The following is a 14199-nucleotide window of genomic DNA, read 5'->3' as shown; positions in this document are numbered from 1 at the left end:
ATATCTATTTTCTACTTTGAATTATAATCTAATATTTATTTATTTATTTTTGCTAAAATTTTCCAATTTTGGCCATTGGGAGCTTTTCCAGTTGACTCCTGTATCTCCTTGACATAGCTCTGTGGCTGTGTGTGTTTTTGTTGTTATTGTTTTGTTTTTTAGCACTTTCTTACTTTCTGGCACTACAAGAGGCTCCATGATCATCTTTTATATTTCCGGCCCCAGTGCTAGAATCAGTCATTTCTCCAAGGGGCCCTTGTTCTTTTATTGGAGGATGGTGTTAGAAACCAAGATAAATGTGTGTAGTTGTCTGTGTATGTGTAGTTGTAGTTGTAGATGCAGGTGTAGGTGTAGGTGTATACCTATATACCTCCTTGCTCTGTCAGTTGAGGGCCTAGAAGCAATGACACTGCCTTAGCAACAAACATACTTAGCACCCAGATGTTGGTTTCTAATAACATATATATATATACATATACATATGTGTGTGTGTGTGTATATATATATTTTTTTTTTCTATATGTAACCACCTGTGCCTAGATTAGTCTAAATATGAGGTCATACTCATGTTTCCAACTTTACTTCATTACCACAGGATCTCTCTAGACTTCTCCCTTTGCTTACCTGTAATCTCTCACTCCAAAAGTAAGAAGCTTGGCTTCTATCATCTGCTATCCATATACTTAATGTGTAGTTGTTTCAGGATTGTTAACCCATACTACCATGGGAAACAACTTTATCAACTAGAGAACAGTTCCTTTTGGAGTCTTACAGACTCCAGTCAAATTTATTTAAATTACCACCTATTCCCTCACCTCTCTCAGTGAGGTTATTTTTTACAGTTAAGTATATTTAGATACTTTCTGTGCTTCAACAGGGATCCCCTAACCTCACAAATTATTTTTTTAAATTTGCATACAACATTCACTCTTTGTGCTATAAAGTCCTATAAGTTTTGACAAATGCTTAGTGAATCACACAGAATAGCTGCTCCACCCCCCAAAATTTCCTGTGCATAACCCAGTCAACTACCTACCCTGAACCCACCCCTGAAAAACACTGGTATTTTTACCATCTCTATTGTTTACCTTTTCAGAATGTCATGTAACTGGAATCATACAGAATATAGTTTTTTCATATTGGCTTTTTTCATACATTAATGTAAATTTAAGGCTCATCAATGTCTTTTTGCAGCTTGATAGCTCATTTCTTTCTAACACTGAATAATATTTCATTCTATTAGTATACCACAGTTTGTTTATCCATTCACATATTGAAGGACATCGTAATTGCTTCCAGTTTCTTGTTATGAAGAATATAGCTGCTATAAATATTCACATGCAGGTTTTTGTGTGGATATAAATTTTTAAATTAATTGGCTAAATACCTAGCAGGGCAATTGTATGGTAAAACTGTGTTTATTTTGTAAAAAACTGTCAAATTTTCTCCCAAAGTGTCTATACTATTTTGCATACCTACCAGCAATGAATGAGAATTCCTGTTGTTCTGCATCCTCATCAGCAGTTATTACTGTCATGTTTTTTTTTGGATTTAGCCATTCTAACAGGTGTATAGTAATAACTCATTGCTGTTTTAATTTTCAATTCTCTAATGACAAATGATGTTGAGCATTTTATATATCCATATTAGCCATCTGTATATATTCTGTAATGTGTCTGTTCAATTTTTAAATTGAGTTATTTGTTTTCTTTCTGTTGAATTTTGAATACTTTGTATATTTTGGATACAGGTCCTTTATCAGATATGCGTTTTGCAATATTTTCTCCCAGTCTATGGCTTGTCTTTTTATTCCCATTACACTGTTTTTACAGAGCAGAAATTTTTAATTTTAGTAAAATTCAACTTGCCATCTTTTTCTTTCATGGATTGCGCCTATTGGTGTTACTTTTAAGACTCATAATCAAATACAAAATCATGTTAGCTTTATCCTATGTTTTCTTAAATAATTTTTATAGTTTTGTATTTTACGTTTAGGTCTATTGTTGATTTTTTAGTTAATTTTTCTGTAAGGTGTAAGATCTATATCTAGGTCCATTTCTTTGCATATAGGTCTTCAGTTGTTCCAATTTGTTGAAAACTTTCCTTTCTCCATTGAATTGCATTTTCTTCTTTGTCAAAAATTAGTTGACTACATTTGTATGTGTCTTTTTTTTGGCTTTCTGTTCTGTTTCATTGATCTATATGCCTATTATTTTCCAGTAGCATACTGTCTCAATTATTGTAGCCTTATAAGAAGTCTTAAAATTGGGTATATATTTTTAGAGTTTATTTAATAATAGAGCAGCTATCGATTTTACCATGTAAATTACCTAACCCGTAGTAGGTACTCAATAAATGGAAGTGATTATTATTATTTAATAAGGATAAAGTATGTATTAACCAACCTTATCCAAAGTGTTACCTAGTCTTTTACATTAACCATAATAATAAAAAGTAATAGGTAACATGCAATAACTACTTATGATGCACCAGATACTAGTCCAAGTGCTTTATGTGTGTTAAGTAATTAATCACCGTAACAACCCTAAGAGAGAGGTTGTTACTCTCTCCATTTTAGAAATAAGTAAGGTCAAACACAGAGAGCTTAAGCCACTTTTCCAAGGTCAAAGAGTTTGTAAATGGTGGAGTTAGGATTTGAACCCAGGTATATATGAACTCTAGAATCTATGCTCTTATTCTTTATACTCTCCTAACAAAGATTAGGGAATCTATCAGGGAAAACAAATTCTCCCATAAGCTCCGTCTCTGTGACTGGTATGTGTTTTCAGTAACGCTCTTAGATCTTTATGGCCAAGCCAGTTTTCAATTTGCAGAGTATGTTCTGTGTAAGTTCTATGGTCTAAGAGTCACTAGCTATTGCTATTCCTTGGTATCTAAAAAATTTACTCTCCACCCTGACTTAAAATTAGTTTATAATACTCTTGAGAAAATATGTTAAGTATGAGAGATTCACAGGGTGATTAAGATACTACAGCACCTGTTATTATAGAATGAGACCAAAAGGAACCGTTAAGTGTGCAGTCTCAGCCTTGAATATGCCTTTGACATAAATCTGCACTATGGCTTCTTTGTACACAGGGTTTCATGCTATTTCAAAGAGATTAAGTCTCTCAAAGCAGTTTCCCAACAGGACTTGTATCCTGAAGACCACGTTATATTCTGGATCTTTTTCCAGCCACAGCAAAATATCCTATCCACACATACTGACACCAACTAAAACATGCCCATTTTATGTTTCCTTCCCTGTGTTTTTTACACAGCTCTGATAAATTTACAGAAAAGACAGACTGTGGGCCATCACATTTTGGATCAATAATTCAAGTACATCTTAACTGTGAAACTTTGCAGAAAAGGTCTTCACCCAAAAGGATGATTTTAATGGCTGTGAGTTTAGGACTAATAGCAATGCAATAAGACAGAGGAGGGACTTCCTAGGTAGGCAGCACCACTCTTTATTATATATATGGAACACTGTCTTTATATATTTTTTTCTTATCTGCTTTTTTTCAAAGTAGTCTATAGCTTTAAAAAAATTTGTTCCTTACCCCGCGTCTGAGCCATTTCCACAGAGTAAAGGGTCTTTTTGTCCATCCAAAACGTAAAAGTGACCTGTTAATATAAAGAATATACTATTTCATTTCATATCAATTTTATTGACATTAGGAATTAAATGAGAGTTTGACTATCTCAGTTATTTCCCAAATGGACACTGATAAATTATATTTACAAAGATGGCTTCACACCCATAGCCTCAACTATTTATAGTTGAAAACTCATTCATCAATGGCTAAGGGTAACAATGTAGCAATATTTCTTACTGTCATCTTCAATGTAATCTTTCCAGTTAAATGTGCTCATTGTTACATTAACAAATGTCCCATTCGAATCCATTGTGCCATTAAAGAAGGAAGTGGTGCTGCTTTCAAAAGCAGAATCGCTTGGGGGCCATTGCAAGCATTTATTCCTCAGGTTGCCCATGAAGAGCTGCAGACCAATTAGAGCAAACACACTCAGACAGAACACAGTCAGGATCATGACATCTGAGAGCTTCTTCACAGACTGGATCAGGGCCCCCACAATGGTCTTTAAACCTGAGGAGAGAGAACAATAGGTCAGCTGAGAAGGAGTGCCATAGCCACAACATCTTCTTAATAGTCATATACATTCCTTTTCCCACAAACATTTGCTTGGCTATTTAGACATCAAAGCTTTGTGGACAGCCAGATGGTTTGAGAAATGGATGAAAAGCAGATTTTATTTATGAACAGTATGCTTTCTGGAGGTGAAAAATGAAAGTGTAAATATCTAGGCAGGAAGTTTTGTATGTGTGTAATTTTGCATGCTGCCATAGACATGTAAAGACAAACTTATAGTTGTTTTTCATTTCAGATTTTCTGTTTCATGGGGCTATTTCCTTCCAACCCCTTCTTTATACTAGCCTCCAAGTAGCAATGATTTAGAGGAGAAAAGAATTTTAAAATGATGAATTTTCCATGCCATGTGCATGCCATTCAATAATCATCTTTTCTCCTTTATAAAAGAAGATCCATTTTCAAAACAGATCTGCAGTGAATGGTAAAATCCAAATCAGTTAGTAAAGCCATGGTAGCAAAGCTTTTTTAAGAATGTAAAAGAGAAAACTTTACATCATAAAAGGAAAAATAGAGGGAGAGAGCAAAACTGATATTTTTTTATACACATGCAATTCTCTGTTAAACTCAAAGGCTGACTTGCTAAATAAGCATGTAATTTCTAAAACTGTAGGATCTGAACTGCATTGAAATGTCATTTGGCATTCTTGAAGGTGACAAGCAAGGATAATAAGCAAAAAGGTTAATGTAATAAGTGTGATTTGAACCTCAACATTATTACAATATATTTAGTCAGCCTCAGTGTTTAACCTAGCTCTCACCTGGAATGACTGAAATTGTTTTCAGTGCTCGGAGAACTCTGAATGTTCTCAACGCTGAGACATTGCCCAGGTCCACAAACTCTGTCACATATCTGTAATAAGGGAGTTCACACACAAACACAACAACACACAAGAAAAGTTGAAAATATAAGGGGTCTACCATCTTACACCAGTTTCTTCTTACCTGGGATTACAGAAATAGTTTTCAGAGCTCTCAAGACTCTGAAAGTTCGAAGAGCTGAAACATTGCCTAGGCTTACAAATTCTGTTACATACCTGTAGAATTAAATCAGAGTTACTGATAGTCTTGGCAAAGTTTATAATAAATAAAGAATGAAAGCTGGGTTGGGCATATAAAGCCTCTTGAGCTTAACAAATGGAATTTCTGTAGACATCAGGGTGCCATATGCTAAAAGCTGCTTTTAAGGAATAAAATTTTCTTGTTTTATGTTAATGTAATTTTCGTTAATGTGAACAAGTTTGTTTGCAAAACTAATCAAAGTAGACTGGTGTTGTTAAGTTAGTCAATGAATAACTTCATTTTGATGAAGTGGAAGACTATATGACATGAAAGTTATTCTTTTTATTGCTCATTTACCAGATCAATTGACTGTGCAATATGTAATCTAATATGTATTCTCAAAATATATGAGGCATATAGTTAATTTGGCTAATAAGCAAATTCTACATTTACAGTATGTCACAACAACCTGATTTACGCTGCAAATATTTTCATTCCTTTGAGCTTAACAATTTTTCAAAAATACTCACGCCATCACAATGACACTGAAATCCAACCAGTTCCATGGATCACGAAGAAATGTAAAATTTTCTAAGCAAAATCCTCTGGCCAAGATTTTTATAAGTGACTCAAAGGTATAGATTCCAGTGAATGTGTACCTAGGAAAAGCATCCAAATGAAATTAACAATTTTGTTTGAACTGTTAAAATAGACATTTTTAAAGATAGCAAATCCTATCGTTTTGCGGTTTTTCAATTCACTAAAATTTTGTTCCTTATTTTCACTTACGTAAGAACCTACTAGTTTCATGAATTCTACAAGTCTGAGTAAAAGGTTAAACCTAAGAGATAGTATCTTCCCCAAACAATATGATCGTGTGTACAATTGAGGTTTTAGAATAATAGTTTCATGTGTTTTATGGATAATTGAACTTGACCCTCTAGAACAACAGTGTCTGGTTAATATATAACGCAAGCTCTATACGTAGTTTTCAAATTTCTAGTAGCAAAATACAAAAGTAAAAAGGAACAAGTGAACTTAATTTTCAAATCATATTTTATTTAAACCAATACATCTAAACTATCATTTCAACAATTAAGACTAGCCAAATTTCAAGTTTCAATAGCCACCTGTGGCTGGTGTCTCCCTCACTAGATAGCACAGCTCTAAAGGTAACATTTCTTGGATTTATTTACTTATAATAAAATATTTCATCCAAATTTTTTAATGATTAGAATTATTTTGGGGGATACTTTACATGTCTAATCTATAAAATATAATTCCCTTTTTACATCTTTAAGAGTGAGGCATACAGTTACAAAACTGCGCCTCTCTCTCTCTGTCTCTGTCTCTCTTTCTCTATCTAGATAACTTTTTTTTCACAAGAAACTTTTCAATTCATTAGGATTTTATATGTGTGTACACAGTTACCAAAATTCAGGGATGAACAAAATTCCTGAATCTAACCTTATATCAGCTACTATCTCTCCGCAGTTGGACCAAAGAATTTAAACATGCTCAAATTCAATTTCAGCCTCCAATATGGTGAAAGACTTTTCATTTGCTGCTTTGATATAGTAGTGCATTTCTAGCCCTCCTTTTGAGGGTTGATAATATATTTCTGTTTCTTCCAAAAGTAGTTGAAGTAACTTGTTTTTCGATATTATGTTCTTTTTAAAAGTACAATTTAAGTTTATTCTTCAGATTATTTCACTTAAGCCACAAAGATTTGATTTCCTCTTATTGAAATTCATCATATTTTCCAGCCTACTAGAATTTTATATATGAAAAAAGTTAGGAGTGTTATTTTTGCATTACTTTCCATAGATTTTTTTTGTATGAGGAACAAAGAACTCAGAGGAAAATGTGTGGAGAAATCTTCACATCTAGTTTTCCTAAGAATATTCTGTCTCCTTTTTAACCAATTCAGTTGATTTCATAAGGACTCTGTATCATTGCTATCTTTACTTTCTATGAAGTAGCTGACTTGATTAGGAAAAGATATAATTTACAATGTCAAGCTTATGTTTACTTGTGTTTTAGCTTGGATCTTTGTGTATTACACATAATCACCAGGACATTTCTATTTGAAAAGATAGCAAGCAGGCTCTGTAAAAGGCCATAAGAGACAGCTCACATGTATGTTCTATTTATCGTATCAATTGTTAGTGTCCTATGGTCTATGCTTATACAATTCTAAGTAATCCACAGAGTTACTAGGAATAAGATTAAAGTTCCTACTTCTATTCTTTTTTTTTTCCTCTTTTTTTTTTTGGAAAAGTAAGACATTATGTTAGGACATTTGGAATTAAGGTGAGTGTTGATAGCTATGCAAGGAAGAGAATCTGAGAGCTTAACATCTGAGACAGAGCTTTGCACAGAACAGGTGTTCAGAAGTGCCCGTTAGCAAACTAAATTGAACGGGTAAGTGAGAATTGAGGAGACTTGATCTTTCTTGGCTCTGTGCCCACTAGGCTCCTAATCATCCTGTTGATTGTGTCCATGTCACAGGTTTTGGTTTTTGTTTTTGTTTTTTCCTGTAATTATGTCTGTAGAAGTGCCTTGCCTTATATAATGTGAACTTCACTATATAATTTGGTCGTTCGGCCGTATCTGTGTATGCCACCTCTTTGTACAGGGACTGTTTCTGCTCTCAATGACTTCTGTTTTCTTTTCTTTTTTTCCTTTTTCTAATTAAAGTCTGTTAGGGTGACAATTGTTAGTAAAGTTACATAGGTTTCAGGTGTACAAGTCTGAACTTGTAACGGTGACCCTATATCTTCTATTTTTGAAATTTAAATCTCTGATGTAATTCGTTAGCTTGGGACTTTTTGAAAGTATTTTTTTTTCTTTGCTTTGCTTCCCTCTCCTCTCACTAAACCTTGATGACTCTGTTTACTGTACATTTACTATGTATGTATACCACTTCCAATGGTTCTGTTTACTTTGGAACAGTGTGCACACCTGGCTTGGTAATTCAGGAGGAGGTTTTGCATCTATGTGGGGTTCACTCTTGACCCTGGGGCATAACAGCCTCTAGGAAGTGCTTTTTCCTAAAGTTGCCAGGCCAACTTCTCCTTCCTTTGTTCTGCCCCTCCTTGTGCATCTGTAAGACCTTTTGATCATATAGAGAGAAGGAAGGCAGTCTTTGTGGCAGGGAGACCCTGTCTTCGCTTAATGCTGGCATCTTAGAATAAAACTTGCTTTCCTTTCCACCAACTCTGCCTCTCGAGTTTTGGCTTTCGTGCGGCGAGCAGCCGGACCTATTGCACGATAACAAACTGTTTTCTTTTCATTGGACTTTGGGTTTTTAGTTTTTTTTTCTGTAACCATTAATACTTTGTTTGTTTTCCTGATGCCTTGTTATCAAGTGACTAGAGATAATTGATCAGGAGCCTTGTGAAAAGTTTTCCAAATGCAAGATGTCGGTCAAAAACTTTTACAAGGCTGTGACTATTTTCATAATGGATATAGTCAACTCTAAAAATGACTTTACAAAGAGAGACCTGCAAATTCAAGTAATAATGTTCAGGTGTTTCCTTTACCTATCTTTTTAAAATGATATACAAATAAGTGAAATGTATACATGTTTAAATATTTCAATAATTTCTGTTGGGAAAAGTACATACAGAATAGTTTTATAGAGGTATGTCCATAAGTTAACCTCCAAATCATAAGTGGTAATGGAATTTTGTTAAATGGCTTGCTTCAGTATAAGAACTGGATTCTTTACTAAAATAATTTCTAGGGAACATTTCCAAGCTACTATTAAAAAATCTTCAATGCATTAAATCACTGGCAAATGATGGTTTAGGATGGTACAATAAATGTTCATGGAAATCCATAAAAATACTTAGAATTAAAAGTGGCAGTATTACCAAATACCTAATTGTTGTGTTGTGCTATACATAAATAGCCTGTACAACCTAAACACCTTCTGTTTCATGAAAAAAAAACCAAAAAACAAGACCATGTTTCTTTATCGTGAATAACCTTATATGTGACTGATAAATTAGGGATAATGTTATAATGCAGAAATTGTGTTAGTTAATATACAATTTTCTCTGGTATATATGGTTATATGTTTTGAAACAATCAGGGGCATCTTTTCTCCACTCGTAACTAGATTATTCTTAGCAATAAAAGCAGACCTTAAGTCTAAAGCAGAAAATTGGTAGAAGTACCTTCTTTAACGTAAACAGGGGCTAGTATAATATTCCCAAGAACTACTGTGCCTCTGTATTAAAATATTGAATCAAATGTTTTAGTTTGATGACATCATACAAATGTCCCCAGGGTCTCCATCTCAAGAGAAAAAGGATGAGGCCCAGGGTCTGTGACTGCAAAGGAGTTGCTGGCTAGGATTTTAGGTACAATGTCTAGAGAGATTTACCTGGACCAGTACCTTTTTATTGGGACTGTTATTGTTTTAATTAGTGTTCTAATTACAAAGTTTCATAAGTTTTGAGTGATCTTCCCTTTATCATGCTTTTCTGTTAAGTCTTCTTATTTTTTGAGCATGATTTTTCAGAGATGTTTTATTTATTTTATGGAACACATCTATGGTGTTTTAGCACACATGCTCTGTCTAAATAAACTATATATCTGAATATAACTAAACATCTAAGTAACTTAAATACCTAAATGTATTTTTCCTAAATATAACAATATGAAATATAACCAAAATTCCTACTATAATAATATAGAACTAAACACCTATATAGAACTAAACTATTTTATCAGAATATAACTATAATAGTAATATACTAGAATAAAGTAATTTTATTTATCAAATTACTCTAATAGTCATTGTTTTTTACCTAAAATACATAACTATGATTGAGTATTAACTTTTATGTTAAATGCTTGGTTTAGTTTACCAGCTAGTGTATACTATTTATAGCCTTTCTTAAATAGATAGCTGTCTTGAATCTGTTGGGAAAAAATACTTACCTCATAGAAGAAACCCTTCCCCTCCACCCCAAGAACTTCCTTTATCTTCTTTCATATTATGAAAATAACTTTTTCTTAGAAGTATATAGCCTGACTTCAAAAAGTGGAAACCGTAAGTCAGACCATAACCATAAGGATATTGCTGGAGAATTTGAATGTGCATTTCTCATTACAAGAAGTCATTTCTACTTACTCTACATTCTTTGTCCAGTCTGGAGGGTTACTCAAGGTCATAAATACACAGTTGGTCAAAATAGTGCACATGATAAGCATGCTGAATAAAGTAGATTAGTTAAGGAATAAATGCTAGTACATTATCATGGCCATTTACAGCTGATCCAACACACACATACAAAAATCGCCAACACAAATTACCTGTGAAATTAATCTTACGTGTTTTAAAACAATGGCAAAAATAATAAGAAACTTCAAAGCCTGTCATGTATTCTTGGTCCACTCTTTTTTTCATTTTACATTGTTTCTTCACAAAACTGAATTTAATAGAAACAGATCTCTATCTGAAGCAAATGGGATTTTGCACTCCAATCAGTTGCATGAACTTGCACTGCAAGGGGAAGTGACCATTCTTTAGTACGTTTATGGTATAACTCAAGTGCAAAAGTTGTAGTTCGGATATATTTTAAAATATGCACTGACTGATAAAATGTTAATGAACACAAAATAAAAAGCCTGAGAACGGATAGCCTGGTGTATTCAAGGATTACATTGATTAAGTATTCCACTGCATTGAGGAACTCTGGTAGTCTTATAGTGACTAAACCGATAAACACAATTTTGAAATCTTTCTGAGAACTAGTGAAATAATTTTTTCTTAGGATCTCAATCCAGACTTCACTCTAAGCAAGCTTAAGATTATTTTGAGGTAAATCTTTTATTTTAAAATATGAATACATTCCAATATCAAACCATAGAACGAGAGAATTCAAATGTACCTCAAAAGATTATCATTCTGTTTGCCCTATCTCTAGAGTAACCAGTATTTTGCTTCTCTTTTTGTTTTTATATAAGCCTATTTTGAAATTGCCTATAGAAAATGCCCGTTCTTGAACGCTGCCTCAGGAGCTCACCTTTCTATTCTATCATTATTTATTTGAAAATTTTCTTGAAATTCACACCTATCCTTTCCTTTTCCATATACTTTTTGACTATCATTATAACTAGTTTTAGGTTCAATGATTTTTAAATATATATGTTATCAATTAGAAACATAAGTACATAGTTTAATAAATATGTACTGAAAGCAGAAAGAAAAGAAGGAAAGGAAGGAAGGAAAGATGGATCCAGGTGCTGAAAATATAGAACCAATTAAGGCAAAAAAGTTTGAACATTTAGTAATGTAGATAATAATATTAACCGCAATAGACTATATTTCTCTAGCAATGGTTATATATGGTCTAACTGAGGTTAATAAAAAGTGTGAAGCTTTGCTGCTGTTCCTACTATACAATGTGTTTCATTTACATATTCACTATCATAGTTGCATTTTTGCTTTTTACTATCCAGTATGACTATAATACAATAGTCATAATATAATATAATATAATATAGTATAATGTAACATAATATAGTACAATATAAATAGAATAGTCATTCTCTAATAATTTTGTTATAAGTAGCAGAAAAATCAATGAGAGCAACAGAGTAAACAACGTTACCATTAATCTCAAAGAAATTTTATATACATTTTAGAAGAAAGAATGATGTTTTGTATAAAACCAACCACAACAAGCAACATTTTGACAATTTACATGAAAAGGATATGAATGTACCAAAATCTTAATAGCAATTTTTCTAACAGGGTTTAGCGGAGTTAAAATATACAAGGCAGAGGTGGCACTGAATCGGAAAATTGCCTTCCCTTTATTCAATACTATAAAAGTCTGAAAAAGAAAATGAGAAAAAAAAATTAGTAGTTTAGACATGCGGTTTATTTGAAGAGCTTATACACATGAAGAACTTTTAACCTGATTTTCTTTGTTCAAACTTGTTTGTTTAAACCAGTTGGTATGTCATACCATAAACATGTTAGATGTTAGTCCCCTGAATTAACATATCTACAAATAAAAATATGACATACTATTATCAAATCTGTCTAAGGTTCCAACTTCCTGGTATAAATTAATATCATACACAAAATTTTTACCAAGTTGTAAGGTAACTTTACAGACTCCAATTCTATTTAAAGTTTACCATCTGTCTCCAGCTTTGGTAACTTTTCAGTTTATTCTGTACCTGTTGCTATTAAAATAATATTTTATAAACATTTTAAATAGATCAAGTCTTTTAACTCCAATGTTTATGAAGGCTTTCTATTTTCCCTATGGTAGTTTTCCTAATTTAAAATGTTCCAACAGACTGAATAACCTGGTTATGCTGATTCTGTGGATCAGCTGGTAATACTGAGAAGGGACTGCTGCATTGAAAATAAATCTGAAATACATCATTTCAAAGGGCATTCATGGCTAAAATCTTATGACCTGAAACCTGTAATTATCAATGTAGTGTTTAAGGTATGCTACCCAGTGGTTACCTACCACGTCTCTCTAGGATTATTGTTTATTTTTTCCCATCTGCTCCATCCAATTCAACCCACTTTGTCAATCCCACTCGCAACCTGTCAACTTCTCTGTCTGACTGAAAATGAGTGTCATAGGATCCCAGAGGAAGGAGGAGCTGGAGAGGTCATCTATGCAAACGCCCTCCCATTTCAAGTCCATAACAGACTTATAGTGACCTATTACATCAAAGGTTCTTGGACTCTCCTGGGGTGATTTTAAAATTGATAATATTCTGGGGGTTGGGCAAAGACATAGTTATGTTTAAAAATTCCCCCAGGTCATTCTAATATTCAGCTAGGGTTGAAAATCCCTACTCTGGGAATATCCTCAGCTGTCAAAATAACCTCCTCCATTATGTCTTTCCAGATAAATCACACTGCATTCTGATCACTCCCTAATTGTTTTCTTTTACCAGTTAAGATTGGTATGTCAACTTGCACACATTGGCATGTTGTTTGTAATTATAGTCAACTAGCAATCTACATGTAGGGTGCATTCCATAGAAGACTAGGTTAGAAATTGTTATAAACCACTGAGCATAAAGAGTCTGCAATCTAGGTTTTCTCCATTTTTTTCACAATATTTAATGGTGTGATTTGCAAATAAATGCTTGTTTTAAGCATTTAATGTGTGTTTACATTTAAAATGCCCTTTACCTTTATGACATCTATATAACCATTTACTTAATAATATGTGTTTACCTTTTAACTAAGGGCTATATCCCATTCAGTCATATTTACTGACAATATGTTCTGTTCGAATAGGTAGTCAGGAATATTTATGTTATGAGTGTAAAAGTCAGAGAAAACTACTTCTCTGTACATCGCTCTTTTGTATGCAAGACCATGGAGCTAACCAATAATACCTCACCAACCATTTTCTATGAACTACGCCCTATAAATTTGAACAATTCTATGAAGAGGGCAACTACACTGTTCTTTAGTAGCACTGAGATTATCCAGGAGGGAAGATATCCTTGAAGCACAAACACATTAAAGAATTTTCTTGAATTCACAGGATTAGCTCATTTAATATAATCAAACAATCTAGATCCATTTATGCATTCAATTATAGCAGTAACATGTGAAGTTCACTATAATTTATGGTATATTTATGCATTTTTCTGAAACAATTTCTCTGAAAAAGCAATTGCCACTTGTAGCATTAGAAGATTTTATTTTGAAAAAAGCTAAAATAACAGAAAGAACAGAAATGAACTGTCCCTTTCAACATGGAATCTTCTGCTCCTCCTGCAAGATTAGCCTGTGGGGTACTAATGGGATTAAAAATTGCATGCCAAGGACATCTTCATTGAATTTACAGCTTCATTGAATTAGCAGTCCCCAAGAACAAAATTCCAGTTTATTTCTGGGGAGCAAAACCTGACACAAAGAAAACCCTGAGTTCTGAGAAATGAAGAATAAAATACTAACGTCCTGTATAATGAAAGAATTATGAGAAAGGCATTTGAAATTTGGGGCTCTGCTGTTATT

The 14199-nt window shown here is 33.2% G+C and overlaps 1 protein-coding gene across 7 annotated transcripts in view; it reads right to left on the bottom strand.

Annotated features, from left to right (window-relative positions):
• The window catches only part of SCN3A (sodium voltage-gated channel alpha subunit 3), a 104078-nt gene that overhangs the window by 59798 nt on the left and 30081 nt on the right, over nt 1–14199 (bottom strand). For 5 of the 7 annotated variants that reach the window (XM_033112582.1, XM_033112586.1, XM_033112587.1 and 2 more), the window contains 6 exons: nt 11910–12028; nt 10321–10410; nt 5705–5833; nt 4934–5025; nt 3840–4112; nt 3567–3630 (listed from right to left, as the gene is read on the bottom strand). In XM_033112582.1, coding sequence (XP_032968473.1) covers nt 3567–3630; nt 3840–4112; nt 4934–5025; nt 5705–5833; nt 10321–10410; nt 11910–12028 — 767 coding nt within the window. Of the gene's footprint in view, nt 1–3566; nt 3631–3839; nt 4113–4933; nt 5026–5117; nt 5210–5704; nt 5834–10320; nt 10411–11909; nt 12029–14199 lie in introns of all 7 variants that reach the window. The other 2 variants (XM_033112585.1, XM_033112588.1) reach the window with 1 other exon arrangement.

This window comes from Rhinolophus ferrumequinum, chromosome 8 (assembly GCF_004115265.2).
Source record: "Rhinolophus ferrumequinum isolate MPI-CBG mRhiFer1 chromosome 8, mRhiFer1_v1.p, whole genome shotgun sequence".
NCBI classification, from domain to species: domain Eukaryota; kingdom Metazoa; phylum Chordata; class Mammalia; order Chiroptera; family Rhinolophidae; genus Rhinolophus; species Rhinolophus ferrumequinum.
Note: the sequence above shows the minus strand (reverse complement) of the source record. Positions and strands in the feature narration are given on the sequence as shown.